The sequence below is a fragment of the Rhipicephalus microplus genome, chromosome 6 (assembly GCF_043290135.1).
Source record: "Rhipicephalus microplus isolate Deutch F79 chromosome 6, USDA_Rmic, whole genome shotgun sequence".
NCBI classification, from domain to species: Eukaryota; Metazoa; Arthropoda; class Arachnida; order Ixodida; family Ixodidae; genus Rhipicephalus; species Rhipicephalus microplus.
The window spans coordinates 109,243,510-109,266,141 of record NC_134705.1 but is presented as its reverse complement, the minus strand read 5'-3'; the positions used below and the strand labels follow the sequence as shown (position 1 = coordinate 109,266,141).

The 22,632-nt window shown below is 45.5% G+C and overlaps 1 protein-coding gene across 8 annotated transcripts in view; it reads right to left on the bottom strand.

Moving 5' to 3' along the window:
• LOC142764864 (uncharacterized) overlaps positions 1 to 21,993 on the bottom strand; it is a 47,209-nt gene extending 25,216 nt beyond the window's left edge. For 4 of the 8 annotated variants that reach the window (XM_075865404.1, XM_075865405.1, XM_075865407.1 and 1 more), the window contains exon 1: positions 21,861 to 21,993. In XM_075865404.1, coding sequence (XP_075721519.1) covers positions 21,861 to 21,980 — 120 coding nt within the window. In that variant the 5' untranslated portion in view covers positions 21,981 to 21,993. The remainder of the gene's footprint in view (positions 1 to 21,860) is intronic. The other 4 variants (XM_075865402.1, XM_075865403.1, XM_075865406.1 and 1 more) reach the window with 1 other exon arrangement.
• Positions 21,994 to 22,632: the final 639 nt, after the last annotated feature.

Genomic DNA, 22,632 nt, shown 5'->3' with positions numbered 1-22,632 from the left:
AATCAAGTTCCAGATCTTGTGCTGTGGGCTCATGTAGATGTTGGGCACACCGTAATGGTCTTGATGGGGTATTCCGTGAAACCACTTTTCTGTGTATGATCCGCAGTTGTTCTACGGTGATTCGTACGGCTGCAATGTGGGATATCGTGAGTCAGCAGCGCAGTAAAAGCTGTTCGCTTGTCTGTTATGAGTACCACAGGAGGGCTGGGCCACAGAAGCATGAATTCGGCAATACCATTGGTGAATTTCACGCTGTACCATTCGGTTAGGGCATCTTTCCAGCTTTTCGGGCAAGGTTCTCTGTCACCTATGTGACCCAGTTGTTGTCTAGTTGTGACTCGGAAAAAGAGCCAAGTAGTTCCATACTAATCGCTTGAAATGGACTCGAGGGGAGTTGTATTGGCTGTATGAATCTAGTTCGTCTTGTTGGCGGTGTTTTCAGGTGCTGACTTCACGGCAACGCTTCCTTCACGTAGAACGCAACGTCGGCTGACAGTCGGGGCGAGTAGTACCTGTGTTGTGCTCTGGAGAGGGTACAAGCAAATCCGAGACAGCCAGCGATGGATTAGTCGTGCATGGCTTGTAGTATTTCTTCTCGGTGGCCACCTGTGATGACTGAAAGGTAAGCAGTTTTATTGGGTGCAAGAATATTTTCCCGTTTAGCACGCTCAAGATAAGCCAAGCCTTGAAGTTAAAGGAGGAATGAAAGATTTACAGTCCACCTACTTGAGGAGCTGTTGAAGATTGGAGTCCCAGCGCTTTTATGGCGCGAAAGTGGTAGTGCTTATAGGCTCAAGAAAGACATGATCAGGCTCTGCATGTTTGCTGAAAGGAGCTCATGAAAGGCCGTCTACGTCGTAGGGCTTACGGCCACGTATACATACCACCCTGCCGGCGAACTCTTGAAGGCGTTGGCTGCATCGAGCTAGGCGAGTGGATGCGTCTTTCAAATTGATCAGCCAGCCCTAGGCATGATGGTCAGTCACAAACTTGAAAGGTCTGCCGCGCAAGTACTGTCCGAATTTTGACGTGGCCCCGACTGTCGCAAGGTACTCCTTCTTTGTCGTGCATATTTAGCCTATGACAGCGGCAAGTAAGAACTAGCGTATGCTGTAACATTCTCGTGGCCTTTTTTTCTTCTGGAGAGGATCTCCACTCAAGCAGATGCCATTCGTCCCCGTATTGCCGAAAGATTTCACGCGGTTCAGTGTGGAAGAGGGCGAACAAGTTAGGATTCAGCCGCTTTTTGGCCTAGCTCAACAAGCAGTACAATGCTAGGTAACATTGAGCGTGAGAAGATTAGTGGAGCTGCTGTGTACGACTCACGATGCAATCCATGCACAAGAGCCCGCCTAGAAGCCGGAACACAAGCCCTATGCCCGTGAACACGCGAATTCACAGGATAACCTGCCGCAGACGAGGCTTACCACAAGAGACAGCGGAATAGCTTATCGACGGATTGACCACGACGTCACCTCAAGGCGCTATGGAAAATCTTACGTTGCCTACGCCGATCTGTTGCACTGTCCCTTTCACAGAGCGCTGTTTGAGGATGTGGAGGTCTGGCTGAGCGAGTTCGAACATGTCGCAAGGATCAACTACTAAGATGAAGTCAGGAAACTCCGCAACGTCTATGCCTGCTTAAAAGACGGCGCCCGAACGAGGTTTCTGAACAGAGGCGATGTCTTGACTTTTTGACACGAGTTTCAGTATCGGCTCTTGGAGATCTACCGAAACCTCGACCACTGCGAACGTGGTGAACGTGCATTGCACTAACGCATTCAGATGCCTAATGAGACTGTCACCATATACGTAGATGGTATGACGCGGCTTTTCAGGCGAATGAATCCAGCAGTGCCAGAAAAAAAGAGGTGCGTTATCTGATGCAAGGCATGAAGAAGCAGCTTCTTACTGATCTACTGCGGAGTCTTCCGAAGTGTGTAGCGGAGTTTCTCACCGACACCACTATGTTGGAGAAGGTACTTCATCAATGGTCTGCCCTATGCGATCACCTAGTGAATGCTGCATCATCTCCTGAATTTTCTGTCACCTTCGGGAGCAACAGCATTGAATAGATTCGCGAAATTGTTCGCTCCGTCGTCCACGAGGAAATGGTGAAACTAGGTGGAGTGAGACAGCCAGAAGTTAGTGGCTTCACCAGTATTATCTAGGACGAGGGCCACCAAATGCTTCACAACTATCGCTATCAACCGACGGCTACCATTATAGAACCACCTCCTGCGTTCACCGATGTTGAGAACCGTACTTATTTCGAATCCTTGCGCACTTTCATTCCGGCTCAAGCCCTGCAGTCCAAATCCAGACGACGTTGTCAGTTGCAATTCAGTCAGCACTCGCTGGTTTGGACATCGATGGTCACCTTGCTCCTTCGCGGAAGTCCGATATCTGGAGTTCGTCATATAAAAGACCCCTCTGCTACCACGGTGGTGAAGCCGGCCACATCTACCGGGAATGTTTGAACCGACAACCTAGAGTGCGCGGTTTCCGTATTGATTCGCCTCGTCCCTTAAGTGGTTAGAAGCCAAGATGAATTGAGGGCTACCTCTCGCAGCAACGTCTACCGTTATAACGGCCTCCATTGCGGTCACCATCTCTATGGCGACCAAAAGCCATTGGGACACGTTTCAGTTGACGGTACGGAGATTCTCCCAAAGCCCTTGGCAAGAAAGCTGAAGCCAGCGACCTTCAGGAGTGAGGTCGCTGGGACTCAAAGTGCGGAAGACTTCCCATTTACGCTTGCACAAAGCGTTGCAGACATTGAAGTGACGTCTCATTGTAGTGCGAGAGAAACACCGGATTGTGCATCCGAACGCAGTGACTGAGTCTCGCTCGACATTCCCGTGCTGGTAGACGGTCTTCAGGTCAGCGCATTGGTGGACAAAGGTGCAGATCATTCTATTACGAGCAAAAATTGACAACTATTCTTAAGAACGTGCTGACACCTTACAATGAAACGTCGCTACTCCGTTTGGTCGTTTTACTGCAAGAAAGAAAATACACGAGTCAACAGTTGTGCTCACCTGCCTCGTAATACATTACAGTTCTCGTCGGCTCACCCTTGGTATGGACTTCCTTCAAAAAATTGACACAATTATAAATCTCCTCGAGTGAGTGGTGACTTTATCGACGCAACGTGTAACCAGTCGAGGAACCGATAGTCGTCGTAGAACTGCGCTGCGTGTTGCTGATGAAAGCGTGAGGTTGGCTTCCCGAGCGACCGCTTTCGTAAAAGTCACCTCGGAAGACCTCCAAGACAGTTTCGTGGTCACCGACAGCAACGTGTTTCTTTTTTTGCTTCAAGGTGTGCGCAGTGCGAAGCTTTGTGGGTGTTCCTGATGGATGGTCGCAAATACTCGTCACAACATTTCACCTGACACCGACATCTTTTCCGCGGTGCCACCGTCGCTTTTAAATACCGTGTGTCGAAAGTCACCGAGTGTTTCAAATCTGAGGAAATGGTTGATCACGACAAGTTTCAGGACCACATTGACGTCAGTTCGAAGCTTTCGAACGAGAAGAAGGCCGCAAATCACACCCTGTTGAAGGAATGTAAATGTTGCTTCACCTCTTCACTAAGCGTTGGTCAAACAGCCCTCATAAAGCACCGAATTAGTAGCGGTGATGGTGTTCGACCTATCAGCCAGCAACCATCCCGTGTTTCAGCTAAAAAACGCGAGGCTATTAAGAGGCAGGTAAAAAAGATGCTTGTCGACGGTGTGATTCAACTGTACACCAGCCTGTTGTCATCGGCAGTCATTCTAGTGATGAAGAAAGACGGAACACTGCGACTCTGCATTGAGACCAGAAAACTGAATAGCATCACTAAGAAAGACGTTCACCCACTTCCATCTCTCGACAGGCTGGGACACGCGAAGTACTTTTCATCGATCGATTTGAAGAGTGGCATCTGGCGGATAGAGGTTGATGAGCGAGACCGAGGGAAGGCAGCGTTTGTTACTCTAGATGGCCTTTATAAGCTCTGATCTTTTCCCTTAGGTGCTCCGTATATTGGTTGGGACTGGATGGGACCCCACAGTAAAATACGTACAGGCTTTAACTTGGGCACTAGGGCGCATGGGCGTGACAGGGAACCTGCATGCGGGCGAGGCGGCTAGAGACTTCAGAAATCTCCGAGCAATTCAAGACAATGCAATAGATGACCCAACTCCGCCTGGACTCTTGTTTCATAACGATTCTAAAAACTACAGGAAAAATAGGCAGCTCTATTCACGTCCTCATAGCAAGCTGTTGGGCGCTGCGGAGGCTTCAGAATTACTCCTGATGATTTGATTGCGTTCAATATAATTCGAAGTTTGTTTAGGTGATCGCTGAAGTTGGACTAAATAATGGCAATGCCATCCACTTACACCAGACAGATTGGTCATTTGACAACGGGCAGTATTGCGTTCATTACACGTTGTAAAGTTGCCTGGACAGAACAAAATCTGAATGGCATCACCTTGAACTCGTACAGTGCATTTGGCGTGATAAAGACGGCTCTTCCTCGATCTCTTTTAGCAACTAGGATTTGCCGACCCGGTGTTCAGATCCGATGAGAAGTACATTGTACCACGGAGGCGCTTCAGTGTATCATCGATCCGGGGTGAAGGGAAGGGGTAGACATGTTCTTTGTAACTCTTCAAGGCTGGAAATATTCAACGCGAAATCGAAGATGTTCATCCTTCTTTTTCAGAAGGAAGACCAGTGCTGCCTAAAAGCCCTTGGATCGTTGAATCACATCGTATTGCAAGATTTGTTCAATTTGGTCTCGCGTAAGCTGGCGTTCCCGCTGTGACGCACACAAGGGGCTCTGGCAGAGGGGAAGAGTATCTTCCAATGAATAAGTGTTTTGCAAAAGACATTGGCTGGAGCTTTGACGAAGCCGCAAAGGAGCTGCCGTATCTTAGAACAATTCTCTGAAGCAGCTGTCGCTTGTGTTCAGCCACGGAAAGGTTGACTCCAGTTGACAGTTCCAAGCAATTGGTCTTCATGGCCACTGCTTTCGGGTCTGAGAGGGCGAAGGAGAAATCACTTCAGTGATTGCTCCTATGAAGGTAATCGAAGAGCCAAGAACAAATGCGACAACTCCCGACGACCGCACACTGTAATCTCATTGCGGTGAAGCCAACAACATTCTTCGAAGTTTATGATGATGATGATGTTTGATGTTTTGTGGCGCGAGGGCCATTTCATGGCCAAAGAGCGCCAGTTCATTTCACTAGAGATATGGACAATGATTTGATAAGCGGCTGTATAGGAGCCATAGGATTCCTCGCACTAAGGCGGGTAAAAACATAGAAGTAATAAATTCACACAATGCTATGAAAGGTGTGTGGTGGTAATAGATGACGAAAGTTTGTGATAATAAAAACAATTGATATGTGGGTTTAACGTCCCAAACCCACCATATGATTATGAGAGACGCCGTAGTGGAAGGCTACGGAAATTTTGACCACCTGGGGTTCTTTAACGTGCACCTAAATCTGGGCACACGGGCCTACATTTCCGTTTCCATCGAAAATGCAGCCGCCGCAGCCGAGATTCGATCCCGCGACCTGTGGATCAGCAGCCGAGTACTTTAGCCACAAGACCACCATGGCGGCGCCAATAAAAACGATGGCGGATATGTATGGCATCGCCAGAAGTGCCTGACTCGTTCACACTCTTGCGTCCAAGGGCCGTGACGCAAGTGCTTTGTTGAGGGTAGCCACCGAAGCGGAGACTTCTCTGGAGTGGTCGTGCTACAGAATGCCCGGGAGCATAACATCAAAAGTACGAATTTTCTTTAAAAAGGTAACAATGATTTATGAGTAAAAAGTGGTTCCCTAACGATGAACATTGCAGGAGGAAGTGGTACCTGTGGTCGGTAGGGTAACAGAAAGTGTTGTCTTCTCAGCGTGTCTAATTCTTTACCCTGGATTAGAATGTGAAGTACGGTGAGCGCTTCTCCACATCTATCACACGAAGTTGGATACAAAAGAAATGAATGTGTTTGTGTGTATGTCCTGTTCTTAACCTTGAGGGAATGACTTCGGTGTGGCGTGATCTTGATACTGGTGGCCAGTGACCAAGGTGTGGTTTGAGGACATGCAATTTATTACCGTGGCAGAGCACGGGGGACACCCCCGTGCTCTGCCAATAACCCCTGAGTTCTTGTTTTAAGCAAGGTTTCAAATTGAGTGCAAGAATTATTATCGAAGTGTTGATAGTGGTTTTGTTGGTGGATCCAGCCAGCTGGTCCACTAGAACGTTGCTTTGTATTTTGCGGTGTCCAGGCACCCAAGCAGACTACAACATGCTGCTTGGATGAGTACATTGTGCATACGAGAAAATAAAGCGAGACAAGGACCAGGTTTTCGTGCTTTTTAGGTGTTTTCAGAGCTTTCACTACGCTTACGGAATCTGTATATATTATTGCCTTCGGTAGTTTTAATTGTTTAATGTGTTTACAGCCGAAATTATGGCATAAGCTTCACCAGTGAAAATGCTTGTATCAGAGCGCAGAACGCCGGCTTCTGAAGAGGATGGGCCGATGTCTGCGTACGAGACAGAAGTGTTAGACTTTGAAGCAGCCGTAAAGAACTCAGGACATGTGTATTTATGTTGTAGTTCAACGAAGTATGTCTAGATATGTGTGATTGGTGCATGCTTTGTAACCTGAACGAACGACACGTTATAATCTATGGCCTGCCACTGCCACGGTGGCAGGCGTACTGCGGGAGCCATCAAGCGCTGTTCGAGTGGCACACTGGTCTCCTTCGCTAGGCCCCTCACATGGAGTGAGTAGGGCTGTCTCATAGAAGGGCGTTTTTCAAACACAGCAAGGCTTGACGTGTCAATAATTGTGAAATGTGATGGGTTATTCTTGTATGCGTTTACATTAAGATAATATTAAAAGACGGGTAACATCTCTGTGGGTGGACCAACCATTCGTTCGATTCGACGTACAAGCTTTTTACGGGGCTAGTGCGAAAAGCACCCATAGAGAAGCGGATGCCTAGATGATGAACAAGATCAAGCATTTTAGGGCAGTAGGTGTCGCACACTGATATGGTATGGCCCCATAGTATAGGCGGGTACGTATGAGGCTTTTATACAAATTCATTGAACACTTCTTGTCGCTTCCCCACGTAGTGCGAGACATCACTTTTAGAATGTTCAAAGCTTTTATGCACTTGTTTTTTAGGTATTTGATGTGTGGTATGAAGGTTAGCTTCGTGTCCAAGATTTGGCCTTAGAATTTGTGTTCAGTATTAACAGAAAGACCTGATGAAGTGCAACATCAGGTTTAGATTGAATACCTCTCTTCCCGGAGAACAAGACAGATGTGCTTTTGTGTGCATTCAGGCGGAACCCATTTTCTTCAGCCTAATCGAAGACTTTGTTCAAACGAAGCGTAACCTGCCGCTCACACATGGCAAGATTACAAGACTTAAAACCGAACTGGAAGTCGTCGACTTATGTGGAGTAAAATATATTTCGAGGGATAGACAATCTTAAAGAATTCATTTTGATAATAAAAAAGTGTGCAACTAAGTACACTACATTGCGGAGCGCCTGTTTCTTGGACAACTGTTTGGGAAAGAATGCTGCCTACTCGAACTCCAAATGTCCAATTTGACAAGTACCTTTAGATTATGTTAAACTTTCTTCCACGCACGCCAAGATGAGACAGGTCTCTAAATATTCTAAAGCGCCATGTTGTATCGTAAGCCTTTTCAATATTGAGGAGCGCAGAGAGAAAGTATTGTTTATGGATGAAATCGTCTCTGATCTGGGCCTCAATACGAACAAGGTGGTCTGTGGTTGATCTATCCTCTCGAAACCCAAACTGAAATGGGTCGAGTAAATTGTTAGTTTCAAGAAAATGTACAAGTCGGCAGTTTATCATTTTACGAAGACTTTGCACAAGCAGTTTGCAAGTGCAATAGGCCTATAGCTCGAAACTGAAGAAGGGTACTTGCCCTCTTTCAAAATGTGAATAATAATAGCCTCTTTCCAGGAAGTAGGAATAGCACAAGAAAACCAGTTAGCATTATACAAAGTAAAGTTTTTGTGTTTCGATTGGTAGGTTTTTTACCATTTCATACAGCACACTGTCAGAACCTGGGACAGAAGTACTGCAAGAGTTTGAAGATGTTTGAAGCTCAGCTAAACTGAAAGCTTGGTTATATGCCTCGTATTTAGTGCATTTGTGTTCGAGTTTCTGCTTTTCTATTCTGGTTCTGTATTTTTGGAAAGCGTCAATATAGTGTGACGAGCTGGACACCTGTTCGAAGTGTGCACCAAGGAAGTTCGCCTGATCTCCCAAGGTATCACCCTGTGTGTTTACGAGTGAAAGTGTGTGTACTTGTTTTCCTGCTACCCTACGAATCACGTTCCATACTTTAGCCCCCTGTGTGTATGAATTGATCCCTGACAAAAACTTCCACCAGTTTTCTCTTCTGGCCTGGCGACGCGTTCTCCTGCCTTGAGACTTTATTTTCCTGAAGGTGTCAATATTTTCGGCTCTCGGTGAGCTACGAAGCAACCTCCATGCTCTGTTTTGCAGTTTGCGCGCGTTTCGGCATGTAGAGTTCCACCATGGCACACGTCGTTTAATAAGGTGTCCTTTTTTTGGGCTGCATTTTGTTGCAGCATCAATCAAAAACGCTGTGAAGTAGTTAACAGCAACATCAATGCACAAAGTACATATGTCACTCCAGCCTAAACGAGCGATGTTACAAAACTGTTCCCAGTCGGCTCTGTTTGTGAGCCATTTGGGAACACGTGGTGGACACTCAGTTGCTGTGGTTGTGCTCAAAACTACGGGGAAGTGGTCACTTCTGTACGGATAGCTGATGACTTTCCAGTGGAATAGAGGCACAAGAGACGGAGGTACTACGCTTAGGTCTAAGATGGAGTAGGTATTATTAGCGAGATTACAATACGTAGGTTCTTTTCGATTTAGGAGACACACGCTCGACGAGAGAAGGAACTGTTCTATCAGTCGGCCTTGCGCGTCGCAACGAGAGTCAGCCCATAGCCTGCTATACGCATTAAAGTCTCTAAGGAGAACATAAAGCTCCGGAAGTTCATCAATTAAAGAGTGTAAACCACGTTTTTGCAGCTGATAGCTAGGAAGAATGTAAATAGTGCAAATTGTGATCAGTTTATCAAAAATAACAGCTAGTACAGCCACTGCCTCAAGGGATATTTGAAGTTGTAAGTGTGTGCATGCAATCCTTTGATTCAGTATAATGGCAGCACCTCCGGATGATGTCTTGGCATCACCACGATCCTTTCGGAAAATAACGTATTTACGAAGAATGTTGGTGTTTTTGCATTAGGGTGTGTTTCTTGTACACACAGCACTTTTGGTGAGTATTCGTGTAAAAGTTTTCGGTTGTCGTCAAGGTTTCTGAGAAGAGCCCTAACGTTCCATTGTATAATTTGACTGTTCGTGGTGAATGTAAAATAATGCTGCGTGAACGAAAAGCGAGTGGCTGTTTAGACAGGGAGTTTGAGTTCATGTAACAGGGCCATCACTAGGCCCTGTCATTTCCTTTTTTGTTTTCTTGGCGCGCTCCAAGGAGCCACGCCGTAGTGCCCCCTGACGCGCCACATCAGCATATGTAGGTACATGGGAACGTGAGACTCTTCACCGTGATTTCTTAATGAAAGTATCCTCCTTCACCTTCAACGTATTTATCTCTTTTTGTTTCTTCCAGTATGAGCAGGCGCGTGAGTATGCGGCATTGTTTTCTTCATAGATTACACAGTGTGGCGGTCGGTTGCAGTTCTCAGACACGTGGTCTAGTCCTCCACATTGTGCACAAGTCTGGCTTCCACGACAGCTTTTAGAGTCATGGCCATACCTCTGGCATTGGAAGCAACGACGAGGGTTCGGAATGTACGGTCTGAGAGAGGTCTTCGTGTACCCTGTTTGAATACTTTCTGGCAGATTACTGGAAGTGAACGTGAGTATTAGGTGTTTTGTTGGTGTTACCTTGATGTCTCTTCTGATGATGATCCTTTGTACATTAGTCACACTCTGACTCTTCCACCCCTCCAGAAGTTCCTCTTTGGTCAGGCCAAGCAAATCTACGTCAGATACAACTCCACGGGTTGTGTTCATTATTCTGTGTGGTGTTAGAGTGATTGGAGTGTCACCAAAAGTTGAAAAATTTTGTGGCTTCTCAAACTATTCTTTTTCTCGAATGTCGAAGAGGATGTCTCCGCTGGCCTTTTTGGTAACTTTGAACTCAGCCCCAAGAGTTTCCGTAAGACACCTCGCTACTACAAAGAGGGATACAGTTCTGGCTTGCTTGCCACTTTTCTCACAATGTATGATATGAAAATGGGGGAAGTTTTTTTTTGAACGGTTCGAAAAACCCGTCTTCGTTGCGTACGCGCTTTAAGGCGGTACGATCATTTAACAGAGGAAAAGCTCTATGCATGAGTGTTTCACTTTCTTCAGAAGCATTGGCGGCCACCCACCATGGAGCCCAACGAGGGGACGCTACAAGTTTGCGGATGCTAAAACCTGCAAACGCCAGCCGTACAACGCAACTATAACTCAATGCGCCGAGACCAAGGTAGGCTATTTGCACAGGGTTAACACTAGCCGCCAGGAAATTGGGAAATAAACCGAAGAAAGTAGTAGACAGGAAGGTGAAAAGTAAGAGATAGGGACGAGGATGTAGGGAGAGAGAGATAGTGAAAGGCGACTGCTGATTTTCCCTGGGTGGGTCGGTCCATGGTTAGTTAGTTAGTTATGTTGGGTTTTGTGGCGCAAGAGCAACTAAGGCTATGCTGCGCCAGACTCATGGTGAGAATACTTACAGCAAACAGGGCTATGACAATGACTCTGAAATGTCTTAACGGCGATGACATATGAATATGATGAGCGGTGAAACGTGGCTGTATAAAGGCCTAAAAGGATTGGCTCTGTAAACGTGTGAAGTATATATCTCTTCTAAGACTATGTGTGTGATGCTCGGGGTGGTCAATGTGTATGGTTGGTGCATGAGGTTATGTTAAACCGTAACGGCTTTTACATAGCACTAATACCATACCCGTGTCCTTATACCTAAGGGCAGGGAGGCAAGTGCCTCGTTGTAAATTCCAGCTTCAGCAGATGCTTCTCCGAAGAGGCTGTGCTACGAGTCACATCAGTCAAGTTTTGCCATGTCTAGCGGTAGCATAGTTTAGTGTAGTTAGACCTTGTTCAGAAGTTGTGCTTCATTTAAAAAGCTGATCACATCAGCTATAGGTATTAGGGCGTCCACGCCCAAGAGTAGCATTGAATAAAAGGGAATATTTAACCTGTAAAACATACAGAAATGTTTTTCTCTTAATGTTTCCATTTGTGGGCAAGCTATTAAAATGTGCATTACAGTTAGTTGCTCCTGGCACTTATCGCATGTTGGGGCTTCTTCGCCTGCCAGTAGGTAATTATGCGTGATGTGCGTGTGACCTATTCGTAGTCGACATATAACTACTTCGATAAAACGCGCTTGACGAAGACGGGTCTTCCATTCACCAAGAACAGGTTTAATTAGGTGAAGTTTGTTGTTTTGTTGTAATTTCCATTCCTGCTGCCAGTGAAAGGTGGTGGCCCGGCGAACAGCTTGAATCCCATCTCTGGTGGGTAGGTTGGTTTTTGACTCGCGCATCTCTTTTGCTGTTGCAGCTAGTTGGTCTGCCCTTTCACTGCCTGGGATCCCGACATGACTCGGGACCCAACAGAGGCGTATGGTGTGGTCATCAGGTGTGTGGGATATCATGTTTAAAATATCGCCTATGAATGGCTCATACTGAGATTTATAATTGAGACTTTTCAGCGCGCTTAACGAGTCTGTAAATATTACGGCTTTTTTATGTTTTGAGCTTATAATGTATCGTACTGCCATCTATAACGCATAGCACTCAGCGGTGTAGATGGATACGAACTGCGGTAGTCTAGTTATTTGCTCGTGTGTTGCTCCTACCACACTGCTTCCGACATAAGCAGATGTCTTCGAAGCATCAGTATAAAATTCTTCGTAAGTGTTGTACGTTTGTTGGAATGTAAGGAATTCTTGTAGTATATATTCACGTGGGGTGTTTTGTTTTTTATACGTGTGAGTGAAAAATCCAAGAATTTGGAGAAATCACTCCATGGGGCCAAACTGGGTGGCCTTCTGGCAATGGAGAGTGCTTCGTTATGAATATTCAGGGCATGAAATTTTTCTTCAAATCCTAGTACTAGTGGCTTAATTACGTTTGGTTTGTTGGCGTAGTGTTGTCGTAGGTCACAGCGTGTGACAATACTTTGGCATATATGATCTGGTGGAGAATGAACTCTAAGGACATACGTGAGCATTAGTTTCGTTCTCCTATATTCGAAGGATGGTTCGTTACTTTCGGTGTATAAGCTCGAAATACGTGAGGTTCGATACGCACCTGTTGCGAGGCGTAACCCTTTGTTATGGACAGGGTCTAGGCGCTTAAGGTACGAGTCTCTTGCTGAACCGTAGATTATACTACCGTAGTTTTATTTGCTGCGTACTAAAGAGCAGTAGATGAGCAGGAGGCACTTACGGTCGGAACCCCAGTGCTTTCGGGACAAGACTTTGAGGACATTGAGGGCGCTGTTGGATTTCACCTTGAGATTATTATTGTGTGGAAGAAAATTGAGGTTCTTATCAAATACGACCCCCAGAAACTTTTGTTCTTGTTTTATTGGCAATACTGTTTTGTTTATTTTGAGTACGGGGTCTCGTTGTAAGCCTCGTTTCTGGGAGAATGCTACAGCAACCGTCCTTTCCTCAGAAAACCGGAAGCCATTTTTGTTAGCCCATTGTGTAAGCTTGTTTAGTGCTATTTGAATCTGTCGCTCGCACGTCGCCATGTTAGATGATCGGCACGCTATTTGGAGATCATCCACATATAGTGAGTGCATAAGAGCAGATGGTATGACCTGGTTCACAGAGTTCATTTTGACAACAAAGAGAGTTGTGCTTAAGACACAGCCCTGAGGCACACCGTTCTCTTGAGTAAAAGTTTCTGAAAGTGTGGTACCCAAACGAACCTGAAAAGTTCGGTTCGATAGAAAGTCGGACAAGCAGTTGAGCATCCTTCCGCGAATTCCAAGATCTGCCAGGTCTCGTAAAATACCGTACTTCCACGTTGTGTCATATGCCTTTTAAAGATCGAAAAATACTGCTAAGCAGTGCTGCTTGTACAGGAAAGCTTCTCGTACTGTATGTTCAAGGCGAACGAGGTGATCGGTGGTGGAACATTCTTTCTTGTAACCACATTGGTGAACATCTACCAAGTTATCGGTTTCTAGGATGTATGTTAGCCTAATATTAATAACGCTTTCGAAGGATTTCGCCATACAACTTGTAAGTGCTATGGGCCTCTGGCTTGTTGGTAATGTAGGGTTTTTTCCGGCTCTGAGAAATGGAATTATAATGGCTTTTTTCCACTCTGTTGGCATTCTGCCAGTGATCCAAATAGCGTTAAAGAAGTGCAGCAATGCCTTCACCACTACCTGGGACAAATGGGCGAGCATTTGGTAATGTATTTTGTCTGGGCCAGGTGCTGTTTTTTTATTTTGAGAAAACACTCTGTTAATTTCCTGCAGGGTTAAGGGGGAGTTGTATGATCTGTCGTGAAAACCTCTAGTAGGAAGCTTTTGTTTTTCTGTAGATTGTTTATGTTTTAGGAAAGCTGCCGAATAGTTTGCTGAGCTTGAAATAGCGCAAAAGTGCTGCGCCAGTAGGTCTGCCTGTTCGCCTAAAGTTGTCTGGATGCCAGGGGTTCAGAGAATGGGGATGGTATATGAACTGTAGTTGCCGTTAAACTTGTGCACCTGATCCCACATTCTTTTAGATGTGATGGAGCTGTTGATGGATGAAATGTACTTTTTCCACGAGAGTTTTTCAGCCTGCCTGCGAATAACTGTTGCCTTTGCTCTCGCCTTTTTAAATGCTAGGAGGTTCTCTCCTGTAGGATGTTTACGAAAAATGCCCCACTCCTTGTGTTGCACTTTTTTAGCTTGTGTGCGCTCTTTTGTCCACCAGGGTTTAAGTATTTTCTTTATAATGCCGGAGGATTGTGGTATAGTTTGTTCGGCTGCCGCGAGTATGCAGGCGGTGACTGTCTCCTTCATTTCCTCTATGCTTAGGCCATCAAGCATCTCTTTTTCTAGGGCAGCTTTTTCAGTGAACAGTGGCCAGTCTGTCAGATGTAGTTTCCAACGCGGTGGCCGGGATTGAGCGGTGGGGAGGGTTTGTGTTAATTTTATGAGAGCAGGCATATGGTCACTGCCGTAGACATTATCTATCACGCTCCACTTTAGTTCGCAAAAGAGCGAAGGTGAGCACAGCGCTAGATCTAAGCAGCTAGTGGCTCCTGTGCTTGGGGAGCAGTAGGTGACGCTACCAGTATTTAAAAGACATACGTCATTGTTCAGAATAAAATCTTCGAGGGTTTGTCCTCTGGTGTCAGTTGTACTACTTCCCCAAAGCATTCCGTGCGCGTTAAAATCCCCTGCGATAACAAACGGTTCAGGCAGTTGGTCCAAAATATGCTCTATATTTTTAATTGAAAAATGCGTGTGTGTGGGGATATAAATGGAACATATGGTGATAGTTTTGTGAGCTAAATTGGTGATGGCTACGGCCTCGATTCGACTGTTGATGGTGATCTCTCTCACTGCAATTCCACTTTTGACGACAATAGCCACGCCACCGGACAACCGGCAAGCGTGGACGCGATCGCGACGTACTATGGTAAAACCTCCGAGGAAGTTGGTGTGTTTTTCTCCCAGATTGGTCTCCTGTAAGCACATAGCCATTGGAGAGAGACTACTTAGCAAATCTTTTATGTCACCTATGTTGTGAATGAGTCCTTTACAATTCAAATGGAGGAGAAAAGCCATTTTGGGCAGTGAACCTGAGCAGAAAAATGGAGTAAGAATTGATTTGTTGGCAATAAAACCTTGGTGACATGCGTCTGATACTAAAGTCAAAACAAAATGGTACCATAACCTTTCAGGTTATGGAAAACGAAACTTATTTTACAGGGCTTTTTGGAGGCCCTGTAATTTGTCTTTTGTCATTTTTGGAGCGGTCGAAAGAAACTCGCCGCTCCTTCGGCGCTGCAGGCACCGTTTGACTGGCGGTTGTGTCCATACCCTATCAGAAAAAAACGAATGGTGGGCATGGTGGAAACCACCACCCACCATTATAGTGGATTAATGTAGTGGGTGAATGGTGGGAAACACCCACCATGGCGCATGGTGGGTATGGTGGGTGCTGCAGTGCCGGCAACACTTGAGCGCAAAATGACGTCAGAATCACCGTGACGAGCTGCCACAAAAAATAAAAAAGAATTCTATAAAAACGGTATAAAAAAACACCCGTCCCGTAAAAAAAAAAAAAAACAAGGCGCCACGGAGGATCGAACGTGCAACCTGCGGATTCTCATTCGAAGACGCTAACCACTGCGCCACACCAACATGGCGGTGGTTACGTGTTAAATACTTAGTTGGCGTACAAACTTAAGGTTCAACTTAAAATGTTTGTCGTCTACACAACATAGACAAGATCTACACCTGCTACTAAAAATTGCACATTTATTAAACACAAGCAACTGCGCCCTGTAACGATTGCCACTATGTTATTGGCACTAGTGCTATTTTTTTTTACAATTCACAACTTAAAGGAAAAAAAAACCAAGTGGACTGGGGAGCAGCAACAGTTTACCGGCGGGGTCTGCCAAGTTTAATATCCGTTTCGCGCTCGTTGTAAAGGGCGACATCTGCTCACGCTTTATGACGCTTCTAGGCTCATTTCATAGATACGCCCGCCTAATTTATTTGAGTGAGTATTGGGATGCTTTTCGCGCAATGTAGAGGGCGGTCGCGCCAGCGCAATGCTGTTGCTCTTTCGCTAAAGCAACAACTACATAACGGCTTGGCCAAAACGAATGCAGTGTACCGGAAACATTACGCTATCATAATGGTTCACCAAGCACACGAATTGCCACGTCTGAGTTCTCGTACAAAAGCTAGAGAAGTGCCGGCGAGTGCGACCGGCGGCTGTCGGTGAGAAGACACTAAATTACGTTCTCTGGGAGTGCTTTAATCGCGTCGCATCGATGTTTGTTGCTTCTTGAGCGAACATCATACACAATGAAAAATGCTTCATTTAGGTTAATTGATGCCATATGGCTGCACTGTATTGTCATACTTAATCGTCGTAATCGTGTATTCTGAAACCCGGAAGCACGGATAACACAATTGTACGGGCTCGGTCAGTAGGCCTAACCTTTGGTGGAAATCATGATGGTAGAACATGTAGTGTACAGATCCCAGCTTGGTACACTATATAATTTGCCCGCCATTATAAGCCCACCCATCATCTGCTTACTGCTTCCCAGCATTATCGCGATGGTGGGCAAAGCTTCTCAGCTTCGTACACCATGTGGCCCACCATAACAAGCAGCACCCATCATCTGCTTAGTGCTTCCCAGCATTATCGCAATGGTGGGAAGAGTTTCTCAGCTTGGTACACCATGTAGCCCACCATAATAAGCACCACCCACCATATGCTTAGGGCTTCCCAGCATTATCGCAATGGTGGGCAGAGTGTCCCATTATTGCCCACTATCTAGCCTCTGCTTTCCACCACCATTTCCACTTTACCCATCATCTGTACACCATGCCACCCAGTATGTCCCAGCATAACCACCATATTTTCCACTACGTCCCACCATAGCCATCATAATTTCCACCATGCCCACTATTATTTCCACCATGCCCACTATTATTTCCACTACGCCCACCATGTTTCCAGTATCCACCATGGCAATTTTTCCAATAGGGTAGCTTCATGAGAAGCGTTGGACCGTCGCTCTGCCGAGCGATCCCTGGGCGTTGTGGGCTTCAGCTCAAGATACGAAGCCTTCAAACCCTCTACACCGGACGTCGACGGGGTTCCCGCAGTCTACCCGTTGCCTTGGCTCGTGCCAATGCATGTCGACGCCCGTGGTGGGGTCTTGTTGAGTAAGGCCGGAGCAGCCTTGGCTGCTCCCGCAGTAGGGGCAAGCGGCGGTCGCTCCAGCACGCTGTGCGTAGCTTGGGCGGCCACCTGATGCAGTCGTGGTGCTGCCCCCTGTTGCACCACTTCAGCAAATGATTTTGTTGCATAGAAAGGGGAGACCCGATGCCTTGCTTCGCGGAAACTGATGTTGCGGGTGACTTTAATGGTAATAATTTCTTTTTCTTTTTTCCATGCTGTGCAGGATCTAGAATACGCCGCGTGTTCTCCATCGCAGTTCGCACAGTGTGGTTCGGCCTTGCAGTCATCATCTTCAGAGTGGCCTGTGATACCACACCGTGCACAGGTAAGCTGCCCACGGCAACTCGGAGAAGCATGTCCGAATCTTTGGCACTTGAAGCAGCGCCGCGGATTCAGAATGTAGGGTCTCACAGACAGTTTTAGATAGCCGGTAACTAATTCTTGCGGTAGTGTGGAGCACCCGAAGGTCACAAGTATGTGCTTGGTTGGAATTTCTTTGTTTTCTCTTCTCACTACGATACGCTCTACGTGAACGACGTTTTCGTCCTTCCAGCCAGCCAGAAGCTCATCATTTGTTAGGTATTTTAGGTCATCGTATGACACAACGCCTTTGACAGCGTTCATCGTTCGGTGCGCAGAGACGGTTACGGGCTTGTCCCCGAATGCTACTAATTTTTCTAGTTTATGAAACTGTGTCTTGTCTTTAACTTCCACTAGCAAGTCTCCGCTTGCCATCTTTGCAGCCTTATAGCCAGTTCCGATAGTCTCGGTTAGGCACCTGGACACGAGGAATGGGGAGATGTTGCGAGCTTTTTTGTCCGAGTTTTCGCAATGAATAACGTGGTACTTAGGGAAATGGTCTTGTTTTTCTAAAATTGGCATTACATTTGCTTCGGTGCGCCACCTTTTGAAGGGGCGATCAATGGATAAGGGGTTTCGTGATCCCATAGAAAAGTGCAGTTCCTTCAGTAATGGCGCCTACCACCCACCACGGAGCCCAACAAGGGGACGTGGCGGAACATGTAAACATGTCTGCACAACGCCAGTAGTACGCCACTGCCATAACCTAATATATCTATCCAAGTTTGGATATTTACACCAGGTTAACCCTTGCCGCCAGGAAAAATTGGAAGTAAAATGAAGTGAGGAGAAGACAGGAAAGATGTAAAGTGAGAACAAAAGACGAAGATGTAGGGAGAGAGAGATAGGAAAAGGCGACTGCCAATTTTCCCTGGGTGGGTCAGCCCAGGGGTGCCGTCTACGTGAAGCCGGGGCCAAAGGGGTGTGTTGCTTCTGCCGGGGGGCCTTAAAGGTGCAATCACCCAGCTTCGGCTCAACCTCCAGGATCCCCTTTCCCCCCGGAAACGGCTCAGCCACGTACAGCTAGGCATGAGAGGAGATCAACCCCCCCCCCCCCCCGTTGGCTCGCGTCCATGGTGTCGCTATACACCAAACGCCTGCTTGCGCAGACGCCCCCGCGGCGAAAAAAACACATTCTTCAAAACTGCCCGAACAGGTGCATGGGAGTGCATCATTCTGCTCTGGGCTGGGCCTGGGTAGGGACCTTTGGCCGTTTAGGACTACTTAATGTACCCCGAGCAGATAAAAAGGCGTTAACATCATCGACGTATCGCCGAGCCTCATTGGTCCGGCACCATCTTGACGAAGACCTTTCAGCCTCCATTAAGAAAACCTAAAGCAGCCCTATTGGGGGCGAGGTTGTTTCAGGATGAAAATGCAATGATCCAACACCGATGATGAGGACTCCATTGATGACGACGCAGACGACGAGGCCGCAACCCAACGTCAGAACTTGCCCACCAGCTTTAACAGATGTCAAGTAGGAGTGATGGCAGCGCGAAGACAGGAGACTACGAGTCTTGTAAGAATGAACAAGAACCTACTTATTAGGCAACTTGCGCAAATAAAAAAAACTGTACAGCTCGCCTTCGGTGATGGCGAACACATGCTCGGCAATCGTCGGCGAGCAGAATACTCGATTATTCGCAAGATGGGGCCAACCTGTCGAGATACGCCCCCGAAAACAGCTGTGTGCGCAGGGTGGCGATGGAGCCAGCTGAACCGCGGCATGTTACGTTTCACAAATAGTGATAAGACTGCAGTGCGGCGTGCAAAAATAAAAGACATGACGCAGCAATATGCGGCGTGCGCAGTGGGTCACAGTGCAATTGCGGGCTGTGCCTTTCGTGTCAGTTTGTGACAACTCTTCTATCAGTGTTATAAAAATAATGTTTAAATGTGAGTTAATGGACGTACAGGATGAATAATTGCGCTAGTACAGGATGAATAATTGCGCTTGCGCTAGTGCAGAATTCGAGCTTCATGACAGGCATTGAATAACTTTTCCTAAACGAGCTAGTACTGCTAGCCGTAAGGCATTAATATGTAGCGGTACTGCTTGAGTGTGATCATATTTAGAGATCATGAAATAATGCATATATTGCAGTCACTTCCCAATCGCTTCATGTATGGTGACAACGTCTGCGAGGTTAGCTTCATTAAAGCCAAGTTCACACACGGCTGCAGTGGCGATACAGCTTTATGTCTTTCCTCCGCCGAATAGAAAGTATTATTCTTTTTAGATGCCCTGTATATATTTGCTCAGAAAAAAAATTGCTTGCTGTTCCGCTAGGCACAGATAAACTTAACTACAGCAGTCATTTTCAATTTCAATAGCTTCATTCATGGATATTGCCACAGTAATGTTTCCAATAGAATGCGTATGTTTATTCGTTTATTCAAGTTTGTAAACATGTATCATTTGAATCTCTACATTTGCAAACTTACTCTTGAAACAACAAATAAAATGTTAGTCTTGCGGTAAACTTTTCTTTCACTGGTCTCAACCCTTTAATGCAGCTGTCTGGTCTGTTTGAGCAGTGACACCGTAATTTCCGTTTGTAATGTCAAACACTCCTTCTATATTGGTCAGTTTCTTAGAGCATTATGCACTATTTCAATTAATATTACTATATTCGCATAACGAAGACTTCGCGAGTTTTCCAGATTGAGTATGCGCCACTCTGGTGTGCGACAAGCATAATGGCTGGTCGCTGCCAGCACGAAACTCTAAAAATAAATGCATTTCTTTCAGGGTTTTAATTCACAAGTAAAGAGTGGAGTGCGTCCTGGACAATGAGTGCTTCTGATTCTTCTATTGAATTCGAACTACATTTCAAGGTTGATAGGCAGACCATTCATTGGGAGGCAGGGCAGTGAACCAGAGGCATTGTGGTCTAGCCTGCTACTGTGCACAGAGAAAAAGGTTCAGGGAAAAAAATGAGTGATGAGGAGTGATGGTGCGTAGAGGAACAAGCGATGCGTATATGCAATAACTACGTATCCTTAGAGTTTCACTTTAGTCTTGTGTCAAGCAGTCCTCTCCTCTTAAGCAAACCTCAAAGAGCTCTGCCAGAAGTTTTTGATTTTATCTTATCCTATAGGGCTCATTAAATGATACTTTAACTTCGCGTTGCCGCATTAGTGCCAGCCAGTGTTGAAGAGAGCGTTTCTTGTTGCGATACATACAGTGGGCGATCACAAAATATATGTGCTCCTTGAACCTCTTTGCATTTTTCGCAACGCGAGCTGACCGAACGGAATATGCGGTGTGCATAGCGACGAGTTGTTGCACCTCAGGCGAAACCAGTGTAGCAAAGAGAAATTTCTTGAATTCATTTGATTCGGGAGCTGAAAAGTCATATCAGCAACTGTTTCTCGATGAATGATTAGGCTCAGGGTAGTAAGTCAATGCGCACTATCACGTGAGCAATCTTATAGATTAGTTAACGTCCCTTCTGAAGGATGACACTTTCTCGTCAATATAAATATCTTATTCATTGACAGCCTGCTCTTTAAAATGAAGCACGATGAAAGAGTTTCTTCTATTAGCAACAGCCACTGATCGGTTCGTTATTTCATGTGATATTCAATATTGGTGGCCGGAACCACGACTTGGCCACCATGTTTTTACACCAATGTCTCAAACTAAGCTTCTGGAAAGTCATCTTGTTGACAACACCGGTCTGAAAAATAGCCAATTTGGGTCAAGCTATTGAACCTGGCAAGCTTGGAGGAATGCATACAAACGCATAAGTAGTTTGCCATCGAAGACTGATGATTTTTTTCGCCACTATCAATTATTGTTAATGCTCCATTTTGTTGTAGTAGTCTTCTGCTGGGTAAAAGTACATAAAAATAACTGAATATTAGCTAAATCTTGCACTGTTTTGCTCTCCGCCACAAACAACGGAGCACCGCGGCGTGTTCTTAGCCCCGTTAGTTTTAGAGAACTGTTGCAGCCTAGCGACAACGCACATCTTTAACACATGTGACTACATTGTTCCATTTTGAGCTACAACATGACATATTACTTTTAAATAAATGCAAGAATGGCCTTGTGGTTTATTCCTAGTGAAAAGAACAAAGTTATTTTAAGCATACTTTAGGATGCACTACTTCCTAGCCAAAATCTTGATATCCCCCGCATATAAAGCATAATTTTTGTACTCTCATTACACGGAGAACTCGACTCTGTACACAAAATATTCAATATTTTGTTCTCGCAGTAGATTCTTGTCCGGGGCCTTAATAAAAATTTCCAAAAATACAACTGGGTTAGTCTGTAGGGAAGATACTCTGTGGCGGAATACATATATTTAATTAGCTGAAGGAACAGTTTATAGGTAAATGTTTATAAAATATTTTACACTATTGCATTATTATTCTTGAAATAGTTTTCATTATTAGATGATGCTTACTTACTCCTTGCACTAGGCACTTTGATGTTGGAATTACAATAACGAACGCTAATACAATGATGCACATTTGAATAATTATAAATTTAGCAGCCATATCTGCGCCAAAGTTTGCCGACAAAGACATAGTATAAAATGAGTCGTTATGCAACTTGCTTTATATAGCTGGTAAGCACTACCACGAAATTTCATTAACGCATATGCGCTGCTTCTAGAGTCTGGCGTGAGCCATTTGGTGACTATAGATGACAGACGTCTTTTCGTTCACTCTTTCATTGTTCTTTTTCTTTCATCAAATAAATGGCCACAAATAGCACGCATAGTTTCAAATGTCAAGCATATTTTGCATACTCCTTGAACTCCTGTCTTTTTATAGATTTTAATAGCTCCGATAGAGAACAGATCAGATTGCATTCCAGAGCTGCATGAAATACCCGATTACGTTCTTGCCAATACTCAATTGACACCATTTCGCATAAAAGTGCTTTCCCCACAGATCTTAACAAACACAAATGATCTAACAAACAAAAAACTCTTAGCGCGCACAGCTATTCCATAGCTTGTTAGGATAAATAAACGCTGGAATAGTGGGCAATTTACTCGGGCTTTCAGAAGTGGGTCGAGCTACAACGCAGGTCTATAGTGTCGATAGGGTCTGTACAGTGTCTGTACAGGTTACATGAACAAGGGCCTCTCGCAGATTTGCCAACAAAACTGCCTTTTCGAAACGGACCTTCTCATCGTTAACATATTAGTTTACAGTATTGCTGACCAAACGT